This window comes from Chiloscyllium punctatum, chromosome 5 (assembly GCF_047496795.1).
Source record: "Chiloscyllium punctatum isolate Juve2018m chromosome 5, sChiPun1.3, whole genome shotgun sequence".
Taxonomy (NCBI): domain Eukaryota; kingdom Metazoa; phylum Chordata; class Chondrichthyes; order Orectolobiformes; family Hemiscylliidae; genus Chiloscyllium; species Chiloscyllium punctatum.
The window spans coordinates 137,323,516-137,351,339 of record NC_092743.1 but is presented as its reverse complement, the minus strand read 5'-3'; the positions used below and the strand labels follow the sequence as shown (position 1 = coordinate 137,351,339).

Sequence of the window (27,824 nt, the reverse complement as noted above, 5' to 3'; positions counted from 1 at the left end):
TGCATGAGTGTTCTCCCTGGCATCCTGGCTAATATTTATCTCTCCACTTGGTGAAAAAGATTTACTGTGAAATTTGATAAGGTTTGAAAGTGAGCCCAGGGATTACAATGTGGAATTAACCCACAGTAGTTCCTTCCGATTCAGTCAACAAACAAACTTTGAGTTTCCTGCTCATCACTACAATCTTAATGTGCACCCGCACTGTGCATAATATAGAGTGGCTGCACACCTGGAAACGGGGTAGAAATTCGTAAGAGGCTAACACCATTTAAAACTACTCTAACCAGGCAGCCTGCTGTACTTAAAGGGCAAGTGTATATTGGTTGGATATGTGCCATCAGCCCCTGGGCAAGTATATCTGAGTGAGAAGGACACTGAGAAATGGTACAGCACGACAGAGAGTGTTCTTCAAGGCTTTCCGATGCACATTAGCTGGTGTAGGAAATGGACAAGAGGAGAGAGACCCTCTGTGCACAGAGGACCTTAAAGTCCTCCAGCCAAACCCTGAAAAAGCAATGGCAGCAGGTAAATATTACAGCTAATGTAACCCCAAGGATCTGGGTGTGATCTGTGATCCTAGAAGTTCAATGATCGCACATGTTGAAACTATCAATGCTTAATTGTGTTTGTATGCTCCATTCTGATTTAGAAGTGGCACAAGGTTGAAACAAGACCCTCAACACAAACCTGCTGTTCTCCAAGAACTGTAACTTGGCCAGGCAGTGAGGGAATAGCAAGCGGTGATACATCAAGAATTTAGTGATGAGGAAGAAATGCAGTTACCTATTCCCACATTTGCACCTCCCAGCTCAGTTGCTTTAGAGGGGAGGGAGATATTGAGTACAACTAACCAGTGGTCAGAGCTAAGAGAGCAAAGAGCCCAAAGAGATCACCACAAGATGGATCATAATGGGTTATGCTACCAAGGATTCAGCTGAGATCTTTGCTCACTTGGCATACAGAACAATATGAGTGTATCTCTGCACACAGAGATTCTTGGATCATTGGCTGCCTTTTCTCCTTATTTATTCACTGGTGGGAAATGGGCCTCCTGCCAAAAAGCCTATGGTCACTGAGAGGAGGAATGAGGACATCTAGCACCAAACTTGCTCCATGTTCAAAGTTCTGTCTGGGCACTTAGGCTGGACAATAAATACTGGCCTAACCAGCGATGCCCAGATCCCATGAATGAATAATAAGAAACTCCATTCCTGTGCTTATGGACTGAGCCACATGGCCAATACTTCAGCCTCCAGGGCCGCACAAACAGAGGCTGCCTGATGGCTATATGCAAGCTCAGCGGAATCTCATGCAGCATCAGCTTGCTGCCGCATGCCATCATGGCTGCTGTTGCCAGTTTTCAGAGGGCATGCAGGAGAGCAGTTTTCGCAATCTGACTTTCAGCATACTGTTTGAAATCTTGAAAGACCTAGTGGAGTGTCAGTGGCTGTATGGAAACAAAGGTGCTGTCCCCACTGAGGATGACAGCATTTATCTTCCCAACACTGCAAATACTCTTGCTGTTGTCTAGCCCAGAGTGCTGCACCACGTGCAAAGATGGGCCCACAAGGTCACCTCCAACCTCCTGCACTCGAAAGTCAGCAACCCTCCTCCAGCAAGGCTTTGTTTAGTTATGGTTTGTATTTTGGCATTGTGATCAAGAGGCTGTTGTAATGCCAAGGAACAGAGGATACATCTGACTGTTCTGGAATGAGGAATTGTGTTTGCAAACACAGTACATTTGGATGAGCTGAATAAATTCTTCACCTTGCCCTCACATTAATTCCTCAACCTCTTACAGTATTCTCATGGGGCTGAACTTAAGCACAAGGAACAGCATTTTATCTTCTGATTGGACTCTTTATAGCCTTCTAGGCTTGTCATTGAGTTCAACAATTTCATACCGTAATCCCCTGTTTTGTTCTTTGTAGGTTTCTGTTTTACTGTTCTCTTGATTTTAGATTAGATTAGATTCCCTACAGTGTGGAAACAGGCCATTCAGCCCAACAAGTCCACACCAACCCCCCCCCCCCCCCCCGAAGAGTAACCCACCGAGACCCATTCCCCTCTGACTAATGCACCTAACACTATGGGCAATGTAGCATGGCCAATTCACCTGACCTGCACATCTTTGGACTGTGGGGGGAAACAGGAGCACCCGGAGGAAACCCACACAGACATGGGGAGAATGTGCAAACTCCACACAGACAGTCGCCCGAGGCTGGAATCAAACCTGGGACCCTGGTGCTGTGAGGCAGCAGTGCTAACCACTGAGCCACTGTTTTGAATGGCAGCTGGTCACCATTCTATCATTCACAGAAATTGCTGGAAAAGCTCAGCAGGTTTGGTAGCATCTGTCAAGAGAAATCAGAGTTAATGTTTCGGGTCTGGTGACCATTCCTCAGAAGGCTTACTGGACCTGAAATGTTAATTCTGATTTCTTTTCACAGATGCTGCCAGAACTTTTCCAGCAACTTCTGTTTTTATCTCTGATTTACAGCATCCACAGTTCTTTTGCTTTTTATTCTATCATTCACACCTGCTTTAGACAACTTGTTTTGTTTCTTTAGTTGTCCCATTGTCATTGTCTTTGGCCCTGCATGATCAACCTTTTTGTTATTTACTGTCTCCTGTCTTTCCTGCCATCAACTGCCTTTTTCCAAAAACAGAAAACTGGCAGATCTGACCCGCTGAGCTTTTCTAGGAGTGTTCCCGATTTCTAGCATCTGCACTTCTTTGGTTTTTATTTAACTTCCTTTTTCTTCCTTTTTTTCACCCTCTGCGCTTTTGCTTGCTTAACATCTATTCCATTTTTCCCAGTTCTGATGAAAGATCATTGACCCGAACTGTCAACTCCATTTCCCTTTCTACAAATGGTAAACTTTTGAGTATTTCTGATATTATTTTTGTTCTTACTTTGGATTGTTTTATTTTTCTAGTATTTTACAATCAAATAGATATGGTAATCAACTGAATGGTGATGCTCGACAATTTGTAAGCACTGGATCTTTTTATGATTCTCTTTCCTGATGTTACATTTTCAGGTTCCCTTCAAGTGATGAACAAAACGAGAAGACTCATGGAGCAAGGTGGTGCTCATTTCACCAATGCCTTTGTAACCACTCCAATGTGCTGTCCATCGCGATCTTCCATGCTGACTGGAAAGTACGTCCACAATCACAATACTTACACAAACAACGAGAACTGTTCCTCACCTTCCTGGCAAGCTACACATGAAACACGGACTTTCGCTGTGTTTCTAAACAACACAGGCTACCGAACAGGTCTGTAATATCACTGGCATTCTGCGAGCAAACAGCATCTGCTTACTGCTATTTCATATATTTAGTGCCAAAAACAGATAACATGTGTTGAGTGCGCCATTTAATTAAGTAAAGAAGTAGAATAAATAATGTTTGACAACATTTTAAAATTATTCTAAAGTTGTGGGTATCAAGGGGAAGATTATGAACTATAACATGAGGAAAGATCCAAACTTACGTTGCATTGAAGTGTCATATAAGTAGCACATTTATTGGGACCAGGTATATCCTGTGTCCAAGGGATTGCAGGGACGGTAGTGGCAGGAACATAAGAATGTATGAAATAAGAGGAATAAGTCATTCAGCCACTCAGACTTGCCCATTGATTTTATTAGATCATTGCTGATCTGCCCCAGGCCTCAATTCCTTTATCGTGCCAACTCTTCATAGCCTTAAATCCTCAATATTTGAAAAAAAATCCATCAACCTTGTCTTTAAATGCTTTCAGTCATCTAGTCTTCAGTGTACAGAATTCACTACAATCTGAGAGGAGACATTCCTTTGCAGTTTTAAATGAATGCTCCTCTACTCCTTCCCTGAGTTTGAAATTCAATTGGAGAGGTAGAACATAGAACATAGAACATAGAACAATACAGCACAGAACAGGCCCTTCGGCCCACGATGTTGTGCCGAACTTCTATCCTAGATTAAGCACCCATCCATGTACCTATCCAAATGCCGCTTAAAGGTCGCCAATGAATCTGACTCTACCACTCCCACGGGCAGCGCATTCCATGCCCCCACCACTCTCTGGGTAAAGAACCCACCCCTGACCTTCCACCCTTCACCTTAAATTTATGTCCCCTTGTAACACTCTGTTGTACCCGGGGAAAAAGTTTCTGACTGTCTACTCTATCTATTCCTCTGATCATCTTATAAACCTCTATCAAGTCACCCCTCATCCTTCGCCGTTCCAACGAGAAAAGGCCGAGAACTCTCAACCTATCCTCGTACGACCTATTCTCCATTCCAGGCAACATCCTGGTAAATCTTCTCTGCACCCTCTCCAAAGCTTCCACATCTTTCCTAAAGTGAGGCGACCAGAACTGCACACAGTACTCCAAATGTGGCCTAACCAAAGTCCTGTACAGCTGCAACATCAAAAGGTACTGGAAAAGCACAGCAGTTCAGGCAGCATCCGAGGAGCAGGAAAATCGACGTTTCGGGCAAAAGCCCTTCATCAGCCCGAAATGTCGATTTTCCCGCTCCTCGGCTGGTGCCTGACCTGCTGTGCTTTACCAGCACCACTCTAATCTAAACTCTGGTTTCCAGCATCTGCAGTCTTTGTTTTTACCTGAGTTTGAGATTCCCCCACTCATTAAAACATCCTATCAACATCTAACCTGTCAGGCCCTTTCAGGATCTTGTACGTTTTAATAGGAACCCTCCCCCCCACCCCCCAACCGCCGAATGAATAAATACCAAACCTGTTTAGCGGATTTTGCAAGTCACCCCCTTCATCATAGGAATCAGTACAGTGAATCTTTTTTGAATAACCTCCAATAACAATATGTCCTTTTGTAAATAAAGGGGCCCAAGCTGTACACTGTACTCCCAAGTGTGGCCTCACCAACACCATGTCCAGATGTAACAAGACTTTCCTATGTTTTAGATTCCAACCCCCAAGTAGAACTATGCAGCTTATCTTGTTTTATGTTCCTCATATAATTTTGAACCTTCTTCCACTTTGGATCATTTTAGCCCGCACATCTCAGATCACTCATTAGGTAAATCTAAAGCTCCTCATGCCTTAAGGTAGGCTTTTATCAACATACTTATGAAAAAATACCATGACTCCCATTTGGAAATTGCTACTTGGTTTTTGAACTGTCTTGTGCTCCATAAGATATCACTTCAGTCTTCAAAACCAGGACAACATCATAGCACACGCTGACTTTAATTGAAAATATCAAGAAACTGTGATAAGATATACTGAATAGTTGTGCTAGGATGCAGTTACACGTTTACAGGAAAAAAGAGCCCTTTAACTCCTGAGGGAGAAAATAATATTCACAAGCATAGAATTTTGACTTGAGAGTGTGTTGCTGGAAAAGCACAGCAGGTCAGGCAGCATCTGAGGAGCAGGAAAGTCGACATTTCGGGCCCGAAATGTCGATTTTCCTGCTTCTCGGATGCTGCTTGACCTGCTGTGTTTTTCCAGCAACACACTTTCAACTCTGATCTCCAGCATCTGCAGACCTCACTGTCTCCGAATAGAATTTTGACTGCAATTATTGAATCTCATCAAGATTGAAATTCTGACATGGACGTTAGCCTCTCTATGACCCTGTTTTAAATATGAGGGACATATTATAAAAATATTGTGATGGGGACCTGCCAACAGCAGCAGAATAGAGACATTTGTGCATGATTAAGCAGCAGGCACTTATAGCTAGAACATTGGCTCCCATCCTCGCCCAGACTTGGATCAAACAATACTATTCTGATGACACCCAGAACAGAGCCTGTAGATACTAACCCTGCCCATCACTGTCACCCTAACCCTATCTGCAGCACATATGGTAGGATTCCAAAGGTAATCCCAGAAAGTCCCAGACCTATAGAAAAGATCCCTCCTCAGTCTAAATTGTTTCTTCCGCACTGGACATATAGGAGCCCAGTGAAGAACATTGTCCAGGTATCCCCCTTTGTGTTTAAGATTATAAAGTGGGAAACCTATCGATAATTTTTGCTTTGAAATTAGGATTTAGCTGACGTAAAAGGTTTTTGAATTAATCAAAAGAGCATGCTTAATTTTTTTTTGCTGAAGCTGAATGGTGCACAAACTGACATGAAGTAATGAATTTTAATCTGAGAAAGAATTCAAGATATAAAAGAGACCAGAAGCATTTTCCCATGAATTTTTAACAGCACGATGCACCCATTATACACCACCCAGATTTCGGCATTGCAGCATTACAGGGGTTGGCGTAGAAAAGTAATATTGGTGGTATTAACTGTAAAGTTAATAGAACTTTGGGATTTATACCAAGGGAACATTTACCAGAGAACAATAGAAGTGAAGCAATTAGCATACTGCAGTCTGGTTAGAGCTCATTTAGCGTGCGCTGGCACAGTTGGAGATCTGTGAGGGGCAGTCCAAATAAATTAACTTGACAACACACAAAGAAACTTCATTGTAAAGGATTATTCGTGTTAAAGTAGAGTCAGTAAGATTCATCAAAACCTGATGGGGACCCTCTGAAAAAAGAAAGAAAGAGCTCCATGTAATATTCCAAACACTCACGTTAACCAAGGCCATTGGAATTGTTAGGAATGCTACAAAGTTCCCTTTAGCATTAGTAGGCTGGATTTAAACAGTCTCCCGCAGGGGGTGTTTTCTGCAGGGGGATGAGAAGAGGGGAGGGGTCATAGAAAAAATTACAAGTGGCTAGTCCCACTAGTTTCTCCACCTTTTTAAATAAATAACTAACAGGCAATTGAACTTACTATGAAACCAGTTGGCACAAATATTATCCTGTTCACACCATCATGTGGTTGGCACGGGCAGATGTTCAAAGTCCCCTTTGAAAACAGTTTTGTGGAAAACAAAGGAAGTAAAAGGGCGCCCACGTTGTTTGAGACTATCCTGTGTGCACTGATGGTGACCTCACCAAGGTCTTAATACACCCTTTGTTCCTCTCCACCTCATCTTGAGATTCCATGATTCCTTCCCTTTCCAATACCCTAGATTTACTTGCATCCAGACACCATGGCTGCCATCATATTAATACAAAATTCTGTTGATGCTGGAAATCTGAAGCAAATTCAGAGAATGCTGGAGAAACTCAGCAGGTCTGGCAGCAACTGGGGAGAAACAGAATAACAGAGTTATTGGTTCAAGTCAGGTATAATTCTCCTTCAGAACTGTTCCAAAGAAGAGAAACTTCTAAAGATGAATCACACCAGATTCAAAACATAACGTTGTTTCTCTCTACACAAAGGAAGCTTGACTTGCTGAGTTTCTCTTGCATTCTTTGCAGCTTTTCTCGTCTCTGTTACTTTCTATCCTGTATCTCCATGTGGACACCAATCTCATCGTTTGTATGTAAATAATTTAGTTCTCTGTCCACCACATATAATATCTACTCCCTCCACCACCAATGCACAGTGACAGTAGTGTGTAACATCTACAAGGCAGTAGTGTGTAACATAATTTGACTCCTGATGAAGGGCTTTTGCCCGAAATGTTGATTTTCCTGCTCCTCGGATGCTGCCTGACCTACTTTTCCAGCACCAGACTCTTGACTCTAATCTCCAACATCTGCAGTCCTCACTTTTGCCTGTAACATCTACAAGGTGCACCAAGGCTTCTTAGGCAGCATCTTCCAAACTCCTCGGCCATACCTCTTCCAAACCCCTACTACCTAGAAAGAAAAGGGTAGCAGATATATGGGATCATGACCTCATCCTTCACCTAGACACTATAATAAGAATGCTAAATGAAACATGTAAATGAGATACTGCAATTCCTTTGAATTTCAGTGTTTTGGGTTGCATTTTTCTTCATTTCTTCTTCTGTGGTTCCTGCTGCTTGCAGGTTTTTTTAGTCCATAGTACAAACACATTTCTTAACAGTGTTGCTCACTGTAGTTGCATCCTGACTTGGAACTATAAAACAGTTCCTTCACTGTCACTGGATCAAAAACCGAGAACTCTCTTCCTAACAATACGGTGGGAGCATGTACCCTCCACATATCGCAACAGTCATGAAGGTGGTTCTTTACCATTTTTGCAAGAACAATTAGCGATGGCAACAAATGCTGGCCTCGTCACTGGTGCCCTGAACAAGGCTAGGCGGGTAATTTCTCCTGGGCCCCTTCCTTCCATGGCTGGGGACCTCAACCAGGCACTGAGTGCCTTTGAATGAGATACCTATTCATGGAAAATGCAGCAATCCTGTCCGTGTTTGCTTTCCACCTGGCGTGTCCTTCACCTGTCTCTACTTGAAAACTAGTGGCAGCAGGATTAGGCTTTGAAGTGGGCATTAAGTTGCACCCTAAGTCTAAAAATCTTTTTCAGCACTCAGACCTCTGACAATGTTAATTCGAATCCCTCCAATTAGGTTTCCACCCTGAAAAGTTTTTAAATAAAACGCACAATCAATATTCCCTGTCATTGTAGTCTATATATATTTTTTAACCAGCCTTCATTAATCTACAGCCTTTCAATGACCAACCTTTTCATCCTCTTTGAGTGCCTCTTCTGGATGTCCAATTGAATCTTCACCAATGTGCATGAATGAGAACACAATCATCTTTAGAGTCCCTCAAGGAATATGTTCCCTCTTTTCCATTACCCACGACCTTCAATGGCAAGACCTGCAGATTTGAGGTTCACTGCCTCATGTGCCCACCACAAAATTTGCCTATTTCCACCACCTTTTCATTTCTTCATGAGGACTGCTCAAACTGCCTTTCTGACATCTTGCTTTAATAAGATTTTCAGATAAAAGGCACTGAATTGTTGGATTCCCAAGCAGTCGGTCTAGCTGAAATCTCGGTGATGTAACTGGGTGAATTTAGGAAATTTGATAAGGTTTCCCTTTGTAGACTAATGGAGAAAGTGAAGTCACATGGTGTGCAGGGTGTTCTATCTAGGTGGATAAAGAACTGGTTGAGCAACAGGAGACAGAGAGTAGTAGTTGAAGGGAGTTTCTCGAAATGGAGAAAGGTGATCAGTGGTGTTCCACAGGGGTCAGTATTGGGGCCACTGTTGTTTGTAATATACATAAATCATCTAGAAGAGGGCACTGTTGGTATGATCAGCAAGTTTGCAGATGACACAAAGATTGGTGGAGTAGCAGAAAGCATAAGGGACTGTCAGAGAATACAGGAGAAAATAGATAGACTGGAGAGTTGGGCGGAAAAGTGGCAGATGGAGTTCAATCCAGACAAATGTGAAGTGATGCATTTGGGCAAGATTAATCCTAGAGCTAATTATACAATGAATGGAAGAGCCTTGGGAAAAGTTGATGAGCAGAGAGATCTGAGAGTGCAGGTCCATTGTACCCTGAAGGTTCTGCACAGGTGGATAGAGTGGTCAAGAAGGCATATAGTATGCTTGCCTTCATTGCACGGGGTATTGAGTATAAGAGCTGGCAAGTCATGTTAAAATTGTACAAGACATTGGTTTGGCTGCATTTAGAATATTGTGTACAGTTCTGGTCGCCACATTACCAAAAGGGTGTAGATGCTTTGGAGAGGGTGCAGAGAAGGTTTACAAGGATGTTGCCTGGTATGGAAGGTGCTAGCTATGAAGAGAGGTTGAGTAGGTTAGGATTATTTTCATGAGAAAAAAGGAGATTGAGGGGGGACCTGATTGAGGTTTACAAAATCATGAAGGGTATAGACAGGCTGGATAGAGACAAGCTTTTTCCCAGGGTGAAGGATTCAATAGCCAGAGACCATGCTTTCAAGGTGAGAGATGGAATGTTTAAGGGGGATACACGCGGCAAGTACTTCCCACAGAGGGTGCTGGGCGTTTGGAACACGTTGCCAGCAGAGGTGGTAGAGGCAGGCACGGTAGATTCATTTAAGATGCATCTGGACAGATGCATGAGTAGGTGGGGAGCAGAGGGATACAGATGCTTAGGAACTGGGCGACAGGTTTAGATAGTACATTTGGAACGGCTCAGGCTTGGAGGGCCGAAGGGCCTGTTCCTGGGCTGTAAATTTTCTTTGTTCTTAAGTTACACTAAAACGAGAAAACTGAGGTACTGGGGGATTCACTTATCGCCAGATTTCACTTACTTAGTAACACAAAAATACGTGGAATTAATATATTTTTATTTGTACGATATATGTAAATAATATTTCTTTTCAAGATTACCTTTAACAGTTGGAATGAATTTCCTCTCTGTAAGAGTGCTCCATTTCCTCCCTCAGTCCAAAGCTGTGCATAGGCCACAGTAAATTGCCTGTAGTGTCCAGGGATGTTGAAGCGAAGTGGATCAGCGATGAAGGTTAATGGGGATGGGGCAGGGGGCTGAGTCTGGATGAGATGCTCTTCAGAAGATCAGTGCAGACTTATTGGGCCAAATAGCCTCTTTCTGATTCTAATTTCTATCACACCGATTGATGAGCTCACATCAATTCAATCTGTACTTTTTCGAATGGATTAGTACAGGTGCACAATCTTTTATCTGAAATGTTCAGGACCAGCTGGTTTTTCAATTCAGAATTTTTCGAATTCCAGAATAAATGAAAGTTTGACGGTGAAATGTTTAAAAATCTTACCAAACAGCAGACTTACTTTGCATAAAATAGATCCTGAAACAGAATTGAGGCCTGCCAGTGGTAGGCCATGCCCCCCCCAACACATCACATCTAAGTGACATGCATTGAGTGGGTGTGGAGTTGGGTTAACTATTTGCACGCCAAACAACCCTGTTAATGAGATAAAAAACTTCACAAAAATACCTTTGGATTTCAGAGCTGCTCAGATTTCAGGATTTCAGATAAAGGGTTGTCTACCTGTAATACAAAAAAACGTGCAAAATGGAAACTTATGCAGCCATTTTGAAGTACACTAAATATAGAGCAGAAAGGGAACTGAATTCCAATAATGTTTCATTTTCATGATGCATAATCTAGAGATTGTTTTCCACTGATGTCATTATCTTCCGGGATTGTTATATACTGACTGGCTGATGTGTGGCTGAGCCAAAATAATGTATTTGTTCTCAAGGAGTGGTGAATGCTGCACTTATCAGCCAGTTCCTTACTGATTTGAGAAGGTGGCCCTGTTTCTTGAATTAATGCAGGCGGTGTTCCATCAACTGCCTTGGGGACTCTCGGAATTAGGATTGAGTGCCAGGAAAGGAAACAGAATCCATGTTTGAATTAACATGCCATCTGTCTTGGAGGGCAATTTGGATGAGTGGCATTTCCCTAATAATGCTGCCCTCTGCTTCTCAGTGACAGAAGCCAAGGGAGAGGAAGGTATTGTCAAAATAATTCAGTGAAGTTCTGCAGAGCTTTGTGAGGTATCGGAATTTGTCTGCTCTAGTTCTGCACGCAATGCAGTAAACCTTGGTGCTGTGAGTGCAGTGTGCTCCCCAATGGGAGGCCCATGCTGCTCTGAAAATGGGTTTTGGGTCACATTTCAATAAACTGGATGAATTCCCAGCACTTACTGTCCATTTGCAGGTAGCTGGCCTGCCTCTGAAATGCAGTATAGGTCATTAGCCTCATTGAGTGAAGTCCTTAGGGGTGTGTTTGAAACTGGGGAAAGGACAGTCAGCGCGAGAATACTTGTAGCTGGTAATAGCCATCAAGAGGACTGTACAGCTCAAATCAGCATTTCTCATCCCACTCACTCCACATGAATCTTTTTAAAATACACTTACCCTTTTGGTGGCAGTCACTTAATTTTTTTGACTGTATTTCCTTCAAAGTAAAGAGCCATCCAGCAGTGAAGAACCTGTTCAACATGTAATGAATCAGACATCTAAGCTTCTTTATATGGATTGAGTTTTTAAATCACTTTATAGTCCATTATCTCAAAGCTGAGTATTCCTTGTCATCTTCAATTCTTTACATTCAAATTAAACAAAGTGTCTTTCATTGAAATGTCAGTTATAAAGGACGCCATTAGGAAATATTCAGAAGTAGTAATATGAAGTTTAATATTTGGAAATGGTAGCTGAAAATGATGATACCATAAGATTTTATGTTTAAAGATTTTTACTGTAAAATGACTAAATACATTAACTAAACAAAATGAACTCTTTTCTATTTATAACTCTTTCACACAATGCACTCTCCACTGAATCACAGTCCTTACAGAAAACCATTACTATAAGACCATCAGAAATAGATACAGGAGTAGGCTGTTTGGCCCCTTAACCCTGCTCTGCCAGTCATTAGAATCATGGCTAATCTAATATTCCTCACGTCCACTTTCCTGTGTTTTCCCAGTTTTCCTTGATTCCCGTATTGCTCAAGAATATATCTATTGCAGCCTTAAATATACGCAAGGACTCTGCTCCCCCCCCCCCCCTTGCCCCACACACAGCTCTCTGTGGCAAGGAGTTTGAACATCTCACAACCCTCTGAGAAAGAAATTCTTCCTCATCTCAGTCTGAAATTGGCAGTCTTTTACTCTGAGACTTCACCTTCTGGCCCTGGCCTCTCCAATGAGGGGGAACATCCTCACTCAAACAGTTCACAATTGCTTCCAGCTTGCTGCTGGTTCCTGTTTTCCTGTTTCACTGAGTAGTAACTTTGAGTGACCATCTTCAGGCATTTCTGTCAGTCTTTGAAGAGTTTACCGAACGCACTGCCGACAGTAAAGCATCTTCTGATGATTCTCCCTCCCTCCTTGACAACTCTGTCAGACTGGGGGTAGAGTGAGGACTGCAGATGCTGGAGATCAGAGCCGAAAATGTGTCGCTGGAAAAGCACAGCTGGCCAGGCAGCATCCAAGGAGCAGGAGAATCGACGTTTCGGGCATGAGCCCTTCTTCAGGAAATGTTCCTGAAACGTCGATTCTCCTGCTCCTTGGATGCTGCCTGGCCTGCTGCGCTTTTCCAGCGACACATTTTCAACTCTGTCAGATTGCCTAGATGGCTTCTCACCACATTTGTTCAACTGGAAGCTATTTTTCTCCTGCCAGCTTCACTCAACTACTGCTTTGAGCCCTCCCTCTCTTTACTGTTCTATACCAAATGCTTGCAGCCAGAATGTCTATTTATTGTTAGCATAGCTGTCCTTGCTCTTTCTTCCCAGGGTTTGAGAACCTGGCACCTTCCTCAGCAGCCCCTTTGGCCAGGGAAGAGTTGGAATAGACATACGATCACCTTTTTCATTTTAACATATGTTTAAAGACTCAGTCCAAACCATCTGATCTTATAAATTTCAAACTTTTTACATGTTCACAACCTTGGTTATCTTGTGGAGTTTTTTTCTATGAAGTTACTTATTCCTGAAGCTGGCCAATCAAATGGGAAAGATTGAAAGATTGAGATACAGCAAGAGACTGGTAAATTTGGTAAGGTCTATAAAGCTCCTGCAGTGGATCTTACCCAGTTGCTGTCTTCCATACAGACATCCAGTCCTCAACACCTTCCAGAGTCCCCTAGAACACTGAGTATTGCATGAATTATGTCTAATAATGATTACCCCAGAATGGACAAGGAGAAAAACAGGGAAGTGAACCAGATGGTACAGTGCTTGTTTAGATCATTTTCAATTGAAGGTATACTTGTGAACTGACCTTCATGTTGTTCTTCTCCAGCATTCTTTGGGAAATACCTCAATGAATATAATGGCAGCTACATTCCACCAGGCTGGCGAGAGTGGGTTGGACTTATAAAGAATTCTCGGTTTTATAACTACAGCCTCAGTCGGAACGGCTTTAAGGAGAAACATGGATTTGATTATTCCAAGGTATCTGCTTTGTTTGCTTTTCAATGTTACTTTGATTCTGAGGTGAATATTAATTTGAATAAGTGTGTCATATTGGCACCAGTCCACACCCCCACAGCAGCCTCAGATTCCCAAAGCAAATGTTCATGTCTCCAGGTAGAAAGAAAAGTTCATTAGAGAGATTAATTTACAAATACACATGTAACACAATAACAAGACAAGTTAATCCATATTGGAAAATGGTTTGAAAAATGAAGATGATTTTTTGGAAAGCAGTTAACTCTGATTAAAATGTTTACCTTCTTTGGTTTTGCTGCAGGTTCTTCAGTGTGCAGTTGTTTGCACTGTTGGTGAGTCTTAAAAAAAAACATAATTTTCAACTTCACAGAGTTGTAGCAGCCCAGAAGGAGGCCATTTGAACAGTCATGTCCCCGTGCTAGCCCTCTGTAGGAACAATTCACTTAGTGTTACAGACCTGCCTTCTCCCCTTGGCTCTGAACATTCTTTCTTACAGATAATGGGGCAGATTTGTGGCTGAATGGACTCTTGTTATTCCAGAGTAGATGAGAGTTGTGCAGGTGGTTTTTGCAGAATTCCCATCAAAACACACTCCAAGCACATTGCCAAGGAAACTGCATTTCCCTCTGGGCAATTCCTGTACACCTCGAGCCCCTCAAAAGTTTCGGTGAAAGTTGGGGGCTTCAAATGGTTGTGATGAAATTGAATAAAATAGTGACTCATGAAATGATAGATTATTCAATGCAGAATTTAACTCCGAGTAACTATTAAACGGACCTCATCCCTCACTGACGACCCTTTATAACCTCAGACTCTGCCCTCCCAACACCCTCCCACCGAGAACCTGACACCATCCTGCCCAGGCTGTCCCAGAACCTCAACTCTACCTCTGCTGCTGGAACAGACCCAACTGCTGAATCCACTCTGTTGCAGCCATCACCCAAACCCATCTCCTCCACTGCCATTGGGCCTGCAGCCGCAACCAACACCCACCCATTCCCTCCTCTAGTCTCCCCATTCCACCACCACTGAACCCAATTCGCTTCCGACACAACTCGCCATTGGTCCTGACTTGACCTGATACCTTTGCCATGGACCCAACTATCAATTTCCCCTCTGCCCACTGAACCAGAGTCAAATCCAACCCTTCCCATCTTCAGACTGGACTCAATTTTTCCAATCTACTCCAAACCACTCTAAACACTTGTGTAAGAATGTAGAACATAAGAACTAGGAACAAGAGTAGACAATTCAACCCCACTGCTATTTGATATAATAACGACTGATCTCATCTCAGCCTCAACTCCACTTTCTGCTCACTCTCCATAACCCTTCAACCCATTACTAATTAAAAATCTGTCCATCTCTTTAAATTTATTCAATGTCCGAGCATCCATCGCACTCTAGAAGAGTGAATTCCGCAGACTCACAATCCTCCAAGAGAAATAGATCCGTGTTTTCAATCTGCTACCCCTTATCCTAAAACTATAACCTCTCATTCTAGATTGTGCCACATGAGGAAACATTGTTTCTGCAGCTACTTCACCCTCGCATCCCTTTAAGCATCTTTTGTACTTTTAGATCTCCTTTAATTCTTCCTAACTCCAAAGAGTATAGGTCTAAACTGCTCAGTCTCTCTCCAGAAGACAAAACTCTCATCTTAATCAATCGAGTGAATCTCCTCTGAATTGCCTTCTGAGTACATCTACATCCTTCCCTGAGTAAAGGAAGCAAAATTATAGTGGTAATCCAGGTGCAATATCGCTGATGCTTTGGACAATTGCAGCAACATTTCCCAACTTTTATATTTTGTTCCTTTACCAGTAAGTTTGAAAATTCCATTCACCTTCCTCATTACCTGCAATACCTGTGTATGAGATTACTGTGCTTTATATATGAGGACACACAGATCCCTCTGCACTGGAATATTCTGTGTTTTCTCTTTATTTAGATAATAAGGTGCCTTTCTATTCTTCTGACCAAAGTGGATAAACCTCACACTTATCCATGTTAAACTCTATCTGTCAAATTTTGGCCTATTCACCTAACCTGGCCACATCCATTTGTAAATTTTTTTTTTCTATATTGCAACTTGCTTTCCCACCTAATTTTGTGCCCTCTTACCACCTGGTACCATACCTCCCCACCCCTGCTGGCATCCAACTTAGTTGGCAAACTAACCCCTCCCAAGCTGACACCAATTGCAGTTGGCACCCTATCAACCAGGCAGCTCCTTAACCTTGGTGCCTTTCATTTGGCACTCTACCTTCCAGCACCTTAACCTCACACTTACTTTGCACAGTTACAACCTGCTGCTGTTGAAGTGCCTGTCAGGAGCTGTACATTTCAGGCAGGAACAGCTGAGTGCTGTGAATAGAGGCACCTGGTTTGCCTTCCTCTGTCAGTTCTGGGTATAGAGTCCTGCACTTATTCGGGAATTCTGAATGAAATCTCCTTCCATCAAACATGAAGGGCTGGAGTGACAGTATTCTTGGGATTGCTACTTACTGGAAAATCTGGCCCAATAATCCAGTCCCCTCTTGTATGCCATGATTTAACCTACCTCCATCACACTCTCAGCTTTCCAGCTCTGAGTGACTTATTCTGTGGAAAATATTTGTTCTTGTATCTCTACTTTTGTTAATTACCTTAAACCTGCAACTTCTTGTTCTCAAACTTTCCACCAATGGGAATAGTTTGGCCTTAACTTCTGTACTGATCCCTCGCAATTTATCAAATTTCTCAACTTTCTATAAGTACAAGAGACTCACTTTCTCCCAACTGTTTATATGCTGTAAGTCCCTTATCCCTGCAATCATTCTCATGAATCTTTTCTGCAAACTGTTTAATACCTTCACATCCTTCCTCAAGTATAGCATGCAGAACAGGACGCAACACTCCCATGATGGCCACACCAGTGTTTTTCTTCTACAAGATTAACATGCATTCCTTGTTTTTATTCTCACCACCTGTCTTAATAAAGCTGAAGATACTGTATGCTTATCAATTGCTCAGGTAACCTGTGCTGTCATGTTGAGGAGTTGTGAATATACACACCTAGATCCCATTCTTCCTGAGTTGCCTTTAGAATTATACCCTTTGTTTAATGTTGCCCCTGCGTTCTTCCTTTCAAAATGAATCACTTCATACTTCACTGCATTAAATTTAATCACTTGTGTTTCCATTCCACCAACCAGTCAATGTACTTTTGAAATTTTGAACTCTTCTTCACAGTTCAGAATGCCTCTGAGCTTCTTATCACCTGAAAACTTCTGAAATGGTACCCCGTACCCCAAGTCCAACTCATTTTGTCAAATTGATCTTCTCTCCCTAAATATAAAAGGCCACTCCTCAAAGAAGGGGGTTTGACTAAAACAGGCAAAAGATGCTGCTGAAAACTGAATGTTCCTTCCTAGCAAACTGCCTGCAGAGGCATGTCACACAGTGTGGGTTCATTGTTAAACGCGTTTTCAATTTAACCACGTAAAAATAAAACTCACTATCAAAGATACCATTGTTTGAGCAATGATAAACAATAGTTGTGTACATCTTAGGTGATGACATTTCTGTTTGCTTCAATTCTGAGGTTGACAGAGCTTTTAGCTGAAAATGTGTTGCTGGAAAAGCGCAGCAGGTCAGGCAGCATCCAAGGAACAGGAGAATCGACGTTTCAGGCATAAGCCCTTCTTCAGGAATGAAGTCCTTTCCTGAAGAAGGGCTTATGCCTGAAACGTCGATTCTCCTGTTCCTTGGATGCTGCCTGACCTGCTGCGCTTTTCCAGCAACACATTTTCAGCTCTGATCTCCAGCATCTGCAGTCCTCACTTTCTCCCTGACATAGCTTTTAGCCTACTCCAGCAAATTGCAAATTCCATCTGTATTCAACACATCTCCATAGCAATCACCTTGACACTTTGTGGACGATTATACATTTCTGGTTTGGTTCCCAAATTATTTCTTTCCAGCTTTTGACCACTTCAATCCAGATGGTGATGACTATGCTGAGGATCAATTTCATGGGAGGTTTTGGGGGACTGACTCGGTAAATCCAAAATCTCGCATATGAGAGAATTCAACAATGAGTGGCAGTAGGTTATGGTGATGTGGAGGCTATTGCAGATAAGACTAATGTTGACCTCTAAAATTCACTCTTTCCATGATAATTCAGGATGAAGAATGCTACTTAACTTAAAACAGTCTGACTCAAAGTAATAGCTTCTTCTAAAATGTTTAAAATAATTTACCTTTAAGGAAGCACTGTCTTGCAAAAAAAGAATTTGACAGACAGAAACTTTAAGACTTAGAAATTCCATTAAGCGTTTTTTAATGCAGTAATTTGTACCAGGAACAATGTTTGTGCCTGGCAATTTTAAGAAATTGTCCTTAGACTTCACCACAGTGTTGGCAGCACACCTCCCAGCTTCTCCTTTGCTACAAGGTGACCTGTTGGAAGAGTTGGAGTGTGTGCTTCAGGTGTGTTGCCTTTATTCTTTTCCATGGTTTAAGCTGTGGACACACTTTGAATCACCTCCTTCTGTGAGTCTTAAGACGCTGAATATGCTTCCTTAAGATGATTAAGCCTTCCTGGTGATGTAGTCATACCTGATCAACAGAATGTTGCCAAGGATGGAGTGTAGAGACTACGTAAACTCAGGTTGTTCCCTTTGGAGCATAGAAGGTTGAGGGGGAATGTAATGAAGATGTTTAACATTATGGGGGACATGGACAGGGTGAATAGAAAGTAGCTGTTCCTCTTACTGATCACTATATCAGGGAACATTCACCCAGTGGCTCCAACTTGTTTCTGCAAAACATGGCGACCATTTTATCCAATGTGACCTGATGTGTTCACCTAACACTGCCACCCATAGATGCTCAAACAACTGTCACTTTGGTACAGGGACCAGTATTTTCAGGGGTTTTCCAGAATGTCATATCGCAAGAGTCCATACTTGCACAGACCTGAGAGTGCTGTGGTTTCATGGCAAAGGAACATGTAATCCTCTCTCTAGGAAGATGACTTGCATGTTCCCTGCGACGCACGCTACCAGTGCTCCTAGAGCATAGAATCCATATAGTACGGAAACAGGCCATTCAGCCCAATGTGTCCACTGACTCTCCAAAGAGCATCTCACCCAGACCCATCTCCCTACCTATCCCTGTAACCCTCTATTTCCCATGGCTAATGCACCCAACCTACACATCCCTGGACACTATGGGTATTTAGCATGGCCAATGCACCTTGCCTGCACATCCTTGGACTATGGGAGGAAACTGGAGCACCTGTACCAACTCCACACAGATAGTCACCTGATGGTGGAATCAAACCTGGGTTCCTGGCACTGTGAGACAGCAGTGCTAACCACTGAGCCACTGTGCACCTTTTAGTTGGTACACAATCAATGGGACCATGCAGCCCAGGCCCATGTCAAGTTGTTGTAGTTTGTGGCCAGGCCCTCACTGCTCAGAGCTGCTAACGTTATTCCATATGGGTCATTTGAAGTGACCTCAATGGGTATTCAGTGATCTTTGACCTCTGAAGTTATAGCCACGAGGTTTAGATGTTAGTGAAGCATTAGGTAAGTAAATGAGCTTGGAATGAACACATTGTGTCCTAAAGCCTTGCCCAAAGGTGATAGGTTTCACAGGTTACTGCAACATTGAGGGCTGAAGGGCCTGTACTGCGCTGTAATGTTCTATGTTCTATGTAAATGCTGTAATTGTACCAACCTCTGCCACCTCCTCTGACAGCTCATTCCATACATGCAGCACCCTCTGCGTGATCCAGTTGCCTCTTAGGTCTCTTTTAAATCTTTCCCCTCTCAACCGAAACCTATGCCCTCAAGTTCTGGACTCACCCATCCCAGGGAAAAGACCGTGTCTATTTATCCTATCCATGCCCCTCATAATTTTGCAAACCTCTATAAGGTCACCCCTCAGCCTCCAACAATCCAGCTAATACAGCCCCAGTCTATTCAGCCTCTCCCTGTAGCTCAAATCCTCCAACCCTGGCAACATCCTTGTAAATCTTTTCTGAACCCTTTCAAGTTGCACAACATCTTTCCGATAGGAAGGTGATCAGAATTGCACGCAATATTCCAACATTGGCCTAACCAATGTCCTGTACAGCCACAACATGACCTCCCGACTCTTGTACTCAATACTCTGACCAATAAAGGAAAGCATACCAAACACCTTCTTCACGATCCTATCTACCTGCGACTCTACTTTCAAGGAATTATGAACCTGCACTCCAAGGTCTCTTTGTTCAGCAACACTCCCTAGGACCTGACCATTAAGTGTATAAGTCCTGCTCTGATTTGGTTTCCCAAAACGCAGCACCTCGCATTTATCTAAATTAAACTCCATCTGCCACTTCTCAGTCCATTGCCAATCTGGCCAAGATCCCATTGTAGTCTGAAGTAACCTTCTCCGCTGTCCACCACACCTCTAATTTTGGTGTCACCTGCTAACTTACTAACTACACCTCCTAGGTTCACATCCAAATAAAGTGAGAGTTAAATTTTATTACCAAGAAAACAGGCCTAAAAACACTCTGGAGTTAACCAGTAGACTAAAATGAGAAATAAGTAGCCACTACCCATTGTCATAAATTCCTGTCCAAGTTTATCTTCAGGGCAGCCATAATTCAGGGCAGATTCTAAGGACTCACAAAGAAGCTTTTAAGATGTCCCACTCATAACTGCAGTAAAAGCAGGGCAGTTGTAGATATCTTTTAATCAGAGTCAAGAGTGTGGTGCTGGAAAAGCACAGCAGGTCAGGCAGCATCCCAGGAGCTGGAGAATCAACATTTGGGGCATAAACCCTTTGTCAGGAATGAGGCTTGTGGGTGAAGCCCCCCCCCCCCGCCCCGCCCACAAGCCTCATTCCTGACGAAGGGTTTATGCCCCAAATGTTGATTCTCCAGCTCCTTGGATGCTGCCTGACCTGCTGTGCTTTTCCAGCACCACACTCTCGACTCTGATCTCCAGCATCTGCTGTCCCCCCTGACTCCATATTTTTAATCAGCCTGTTCCAATGTTTTATGTCACATCTCTGGGGCAGGTGTGACTTGAATCCAAGCCTTTTGGTCCAGAGAGAGGGACACAACCCCTGTAGCAAAAGCAGCAAGCAGGACCCTTTTGCAGTACATTTCCTGTGCTAATCTAATCACAGCCATTAATCTACAATGGAAATGGGATCAAGAATCAAGGTGCAGGGACATTTACACCACAGAAAGGTCCAAAAAAATCAACCTGTAAAACTAAAACTGAGCAACCATTATTATAACAGTTACAAGGGAATGATTTTGAAGGTGATAATCTAACTTTGTTATTCAGGTGAAGGCTTTTGCAACATTACTGCCTTGTAATCACACAGAGCTTTGCATCATATACTGTTTGAATGAGAAAAAATGTTAGGTTTCCGTTGGCTCAAGTTCCACATTGTGAATTATGGGGCTCTAAAGATGAGATTTTGGGGCCATAATAACATAGGAACAGGAGTAGGCCATTAATCTCCTCGGGCTTGTTCCACCATTCAGTGAGATCATGTCCTAGTTCTATATGGGCCTCTCTTCATATCTTTGATGAACAAATTTTCCCTTCATCTCAGATTTCAAATTAATAACTGATCCTGCATCCACTGTGTTTGTGGAAGAGAGTTCTAAACATCTCCCCCTTTGTGTGGAGAAATGCTTCCTAACATCTCTCCTGAATGGTCTGTCTGTAATTCTCAGATTATGTCCCATGTTCTAGATTCTCCAACCAGTGGAAATAGTTTGTCCTTATCTACCCTGTCTTTTCCTGTGTATATCTTGAAAGCTTTACCTAGATCACCCCTTAACCCTTCTAAATTCCAGAGAAAATAGGTCTCATTTGTATTTTTGTGACTCTTCAGATAGTGAAGTCTTGAAGTTCAAATGTAACAAGATCTGAACAGTATCCAGTCTTGGGCTGCCAAGTGGCAAATAGCAGCCAATAACCATCAGCAAATAAGAGATAATCCAACCACTGCCCCTTGACATTCAATGTTGTTAACTTTACTGAATCTTCCTGTTTCAGCATTCAGTAACTTCCATTGACCAGAAACCCAACTGGACTTGCCACATAAACACTGGCTCTAAGGCTAGGAATGCTGTAGCATGTAAATCATCTCCAACTCAAGCTACAAGTCAGGAGTGTTATTGAATACTTCCCACATGTCTGGTTGAGTGCAGCCCCAACAACACTCAAGAAGCGAGACACCATCTGGGACAACACCACCTGTTTGATTGGTATCACATCCACAAGCATTCACTCCTACCACCACCGATTCTCCGTAGCAGCAGAATGTATAATCTGCAAGATGCTCTGTAGAAATTCACCAAAGAACCTTAGACGGAAATGGCCATGGAGTTCTGATTGGATCTTAACCCCAAATATTTTTTGTGGCATCATTTTTCATTTTGGTGAGTGTGCATGAACAGTTTGTCGCCCAATACCCAATTTCTATTTCAACCACAACCTCAAAAAAAAACGGAGTCACTATTTTTTGGTGCATCCCAGCACCTCCCGTCCTTCCCACACTGAACAACTCTGACCAATCTCCCAGTGTCCATTCTGGTTTCACACAAGCTGTAAGGTACTGAAACAGGGTCATATCTGTGAAAGTTTCAGGAAACCGTATATTAATTTAAGTTTAATTCATCCATGGGATGAATTACCCATCCCAATTACCCACAGGGTAGTTAAGTGTCAACCACATTGCTGTGGGTTTGGAGTCACATGTAGGCCAGACCAGGTAAGGATGGCAGTTTGCTTCCTGAAGTGACCCAGATGGGTTTTTTCCCCCTGCCAGTCAACAATAGATTCATGGTCATCATTGGACTCTTATTTGCAGATTATTATTGAATTTAAACTTCACCATCTCCCATGTCTGGATTTGAACCCAGGTGCCCAGAACACTACCTATTTTTGTGGGTTAACCATCTAGCAATAATACCACTAGGCCATTGCCTGCCCTTGAGCCATTAGTAGTTAGTTTTGTTTAACTCATTGTACTTTAAGCTATTGTTTAAAACCTGGTTTTTAAACAGAAATCAATTATTTAAATCAGAATTTTATTCCAATACTGGCACCATCAAACAGTATGTAAAAAGAAGAAACTGATGCCCACTTGGGCTCTTCATTAAGATTATCAAAAACAATAGCACTCAATTGCTGTCGTTGCAGACTATAATTATGCTATTAATTTCCAGAAGCCTAGTGCCTGCTGAGCTCCCGATATTGACAGAGAAAGGACACAGCTGGTTGGCTTGTACTAACATTGACATGTGACATGGAGTCCAGCCTCAGGCTGTGCCCTTGCAGCTGTACTGCACTTTGTATCCAGAGCACGTGATTAGTCACGGCCGTCAGTGTTTTGAATTACAAGAACTTCTTCAGCAGTTTCTCTCTGATGCTTATGTAAGGCACCAGGGTGAGCGATGAATAGCCAAGAAAGTAGCATTTACTTCTACTAAAGACAATGTCTATGGCTTTAGCTCCTTGTCAGCCCAGTAAACAGACATTTGCCATGTATCACATGCAGTCCATGCTTTTGATCTGGTGACTGTGCGTGCTAATTTAGAATTGTTCTTCTTGAATTACATTTTCCTGTTACTTCCCGTTCACCAAATCTGGAAAATTAAGCATTATTAAATTGAAATGGTGTTCACAACTCACTGAAGGTACTTTCAGCTGGATCCAGGAGGTAGATGGTTCTCAGGACAATATTATAAGTTTGTGCTTTCATTGCCAAATCTTAACCGTCAGGACTGTTTAGCAGGAATTTAGGTGTCTCACCTCAAGCTGTTATACTCAATACATTTATTGGGTGATAAACACCGAACTGAATTTTCAATTCGTAAAATTGTTGAATAATATTTATAATGTGAGGATTGAAGCCAGTTTTCTCAATTTAATTTCTATTATTAATTAATTTCTTTTTTTGTTCAAGTCACTAACTGTTATAGAGTTATAGAGATGTACAGCACGGAAACAGACCCTTCGGTCCAACTCATCCATGCCGACCACACATCCCAACCCAGTCTAGTGCCATTTTCCAGCACTTGGCCCGTATCCCTTTCAACCCTTCCTATTCATATAACCATCCAGATGTCTTTTAAATGTTGCAATTGTACCAGCCTCCGCCACTTCCTCTGGCAGCTCATTCCATAAACGTACCACCCTCTGTATGGAAAAGTTGTCCCTTAGGTCTCTTTTATATCTTTCTCCTCTCACCCTAAACCTATGCCCTCTAGTTCTGGTCTCCCCCACTCCAGGGAAAAGACCTTTCCAGCCACTCATGATTTTATAAACCTCTATAAGGTCACCCCTCAGCCTCCGACGCTCCAGGGAAAACAGCCTCAACCTATTCAACCTCTCCCTGTAGCTCAAATCCTCCAACCCTGGCAACATCCTTGTAAATCTTTTCTGAACTCTTTTAAGTTTCACAACATCCTTTCAATAGGAAGGAGACCAGAATTGCACACAATATTCCAAATGTGGCCTAACCAATGCCCTGTACAGCCACAACATGACCTCCCAACTCTTGTACCCAATGTTCTGACCAATAAAGGAAAGCATACCAAACACCTTCTTCACTATCCTATCTACCTGTGACTCCACTTTCACAGAGCTAAGAATTTGCACTCCAAGGTCTCTTTGTTCAGCAACACTCCCTAGGACCTTATCATTAAGTGTATTAGTCCTGCTAAGATTTGCTTTCTGAAAATACAAAACCTCACACTTATCTAAACTAAATTCCCATCTGCCACTCCTCAGCCCATTGGCCCATCTGATCAAGATCCCATTGCAATCTAAGGTAACCCTCTTCGCTGTCCACTACACCTCCAATTTTGATATAATCTGCAAACCTACTAACTATACCTCCTACACTCACATCCAAGTCATTTATATAAATGCTGAAAAGTAGAGGGCCCAGCACCGATCCTTGTGGCACTCCACTGGTCACAGGCCTCCAGTCTGAAAAACAACCCTCCACCACCACCCTCTCTGTTCTACCTCCTAGCCAGTTCTGTATCCAAATGGCTAGTTCTCCCTGTATTCCATGAGATCTAACCTTGCCTACCAGTTTTCCACAGGGAACCTTTTTATGAACCTGCTTACCCTTCATTAAGGGAATGCATTGTCTTTGAATTTCTGTTGTTATTTTGCAGGGTCTTGACTAAAGCTTTGTCCTATAGCCAACAGGACAGACAAGTGCTGAAGCATCATCTGTGCTAGTTGGTTGGTCATGGGAAGGCACAACTGCATATTTGTTTTCTGTTCGTCTGTTAATTGCATTTAGCACTGCTTCACCAAGTAAACCCTGATTGGGAATTCAGTTCAGCCTGTATCTCTATGATCTGCATATTTGCATTTGGATATCTGACCTTCAGCAACATTCCTCTCATTTCTTTCTGTATGACATGGTTTTCATCAAATACATGCAGTCACTAACCTTTATTCCTTATGCTATATTTTATTTCCTAATCTGGCAAGTTTACTCATCAGATAGCAGGGTAACAAAGCAGATGAAAGAGACTTTCATTTAAAGCATTGTGAAGCTTTTGTTCAGCTCTCAGAGTGAATTTTAAAGCGCATATAAATTCAGTTTGAAGATACAGAAAATTTTAAAAGCTGAGACAATTCTCAAAATTTAACATTTACAGTTTTTGCCTTGAATTTCCCCAACTGCTGAATATAAGAATTGTCACCTAAACCTTTTCATTTCCTTCTGTTTCTCTCTGCTAAAGCAAGCTGTGCCCAGGAGTTATATAATTATTTTTGACGTTGCTGATATTGGCAGTTTTGGTTTTGCCAATTATCTTCCAATCTGATAATGTTTCCCACAACTGGAAGTTGTTCTAAGTCAAATGAAGCTCTGGGTTTGAGGTCAAGAACAAAATTATGTTACCATTGTTGATTTATTGACAGGAAGCTCATGAAATCACGTTTAATCCATACTTTTGACATGCACTAGGATACAAGATACAATAATCTCCAAATCAGACATAAGGAAAACCTCCTGAAAGTACACAAAACCTGCTCAGTCTCTAATCATGGTTCAGTCCTCTACAGCCCCAGTATTTAAAAATAAAAAGTATATCCGATGAATTGGGGTAGCTGGAAGGAAAGGTTTGGATGACCTCAATGTTATAGGGAATGGAAGATGGAGACCGACCAGATGAGCATTGAGATCAACAAGTCGAGAATTAACAAAAGCATGAACAAAATTCCCAGCAGCAGATGAGGTGAGGTAGCAAGAAAGCTGCTCAATCTGTTGGAGGTGGAAGTAGACAGTCTTAGAAAAGGCACTGAGATTGTAAATTGCGAGATTCAAAGTTTGTGGCAGGGAGCAATGAAGTAGTTTTAATTTTTCTGATGTTTAGTTGAAGAATATCTCTATTCAGTTCTGGTTGTTGGATAAATATAGTGAGAAATAAAGAAACATTGAAATGTTGGTGAGAGGGAGCTGATTGTCGTCAATGCTCATGTGGACCCTGGTGTTGAGCTTTGTGAATAATGTTGCTGTGGAATAAGGTGTAGATCAGAGAAGAGAGTGTGAAGCATCCTTGGGCCACTCCAGAAGGTCCTGGAGAAACTACTGCAGGTCATTTTCTGGGAATGATAGAATAGATTGAATAACAACAGGTGAGTTTAACCATAAAACTGAACAATGGAGGAAAAAGGTTACAGCAGAGTAGAATAATCAACTATATTAGAGACCAGAGAAGAACAAGGAAGTATAGCTCCCACAATCGTATGCAACATCATCTGTGACTTCAATAACAACTGTGTCAGCTTTGAGGCAGGAGCAAGTCTGATTGGAAAAATTCAGATCTTGAGTTTCAGGAAAGATGTGCAAAAAACTTGGGCGATAACAACAAGCTCAGGTACTTTTTTAGGATAAAAGGGAAAGTGGAGATGGAGTGTTAATTGGCAAACTAAAGGTCGATTCTTTTGAAGAGGATGGTGACATGACAGGTATGAAGAAGAGAGGAACACCAGCTGGATATAGGAACTTGTTCACCATGTCTATTAACACAGGGAGCAGGAAATGTGATCAGCGGGTTAGTTAGAGTAAAGCCACCCTTGACAGAAAGTGGCTGTCTTGGTAAGATGTGTTCAGGGAGGGCATCTCCGTACCTTTGGAGAGAAAGTGGAGAAAGATGCAAGTTTATGGCCACATCAGTGGAAATTCTCTAGGAAATTTAGCCTGCTAAGCAACCAAAACTGGGGAGGTGCAACTGAACAGATCATCTTAATCTCAATGACAAAAAACTCTCATGAACTCCTTCCACTCAGTCTTGGAGGTGGGTGTCAAGGAGACAGGAGAGAGGCTTTTAAGAAACTGGTTTGAAGTGATGAAGAGAAGCATGGAATTATCTTTAAATTCAGGATGATATTAGAATAGTGTCCAATTGGTCAGAAACCAACAGGCCTCGATAGTGCTTTACATGATGCACATGGTCTGGCTAAAGCAGCTGTCTGCTACGATATTCAAATTTTCAGCTCTTAGAATTTAGGGACTGGAAATTATACAGCATCTGAGGGATGGACCAATGACAGTAATGGTTTTAATGGGTGAAGGTGAGAGTGTTTGGGGGGGATCGCTAGTGGCAGAAACATTACGGTGAACGGAGGACCAGCAGTTTTGGGAATTTGAAAATGTGTTAGTAAGAGATTTTGAGGAAAAAAAATTTCCAGGGACCAGGAAGAGAGTGAGATTGAGAGGTTAGCATATAAGAAACACAAAGGACATAGAGTCTTTCATAAGTTTCAATCAATGACTGATGATTTGATCACGAAACCCATTATCTTGCAGATTGGATTTAATGCATCCTATCTCAGCAACGAACTTATATGGAGAGCTGATAACTCAGGCCTGATTCAGGAGGTTGTTAATGAGACAGACTTTAGAGCAGGTAGAACAATAAGGAATCTAAATACATGTATTGATTAGCACATGTAAGTTTTTGGGAATAGTAAGAGATAACCCATTGGCAGATTTCTCAAATAATACTTGTGGGGAAGAGAGCTTGTTTGATCACTCCATTTCAATGATAAATGTGAGCTTAGGATAGGGT

General features: G+C 42.2%; 1 protein-coding gene across 25 annotated transcripts in view; it reads left to right on the top strand.

The window, feature by feature from the left end:
• The window catches only part of sulf1 (sulfatase 1), a 403,560-nt gene that overhangs the window by 280,658 nt on the left and 95,078 nt on the right, over window positions 1-27,824 (top strand). For all 25 annotated transcript variants that reach the window (XM_072571458.1, XM_072571453.1, XM_072571452.1 and 22 more), the window contains 2 exons: window positions 3,045-3,284; window positions 13,563-13,714. In XM_072571458.1, coding sequence (XP_072427559.1) covers window positions 3,045-3,284; window positions 13,563-13,714 — 392 coding nt within the window. The remainder of the gene's footprint in view (window positions 1-3,044; window positions 3,285-13,562; window positions 13,715-27,824) is intronic.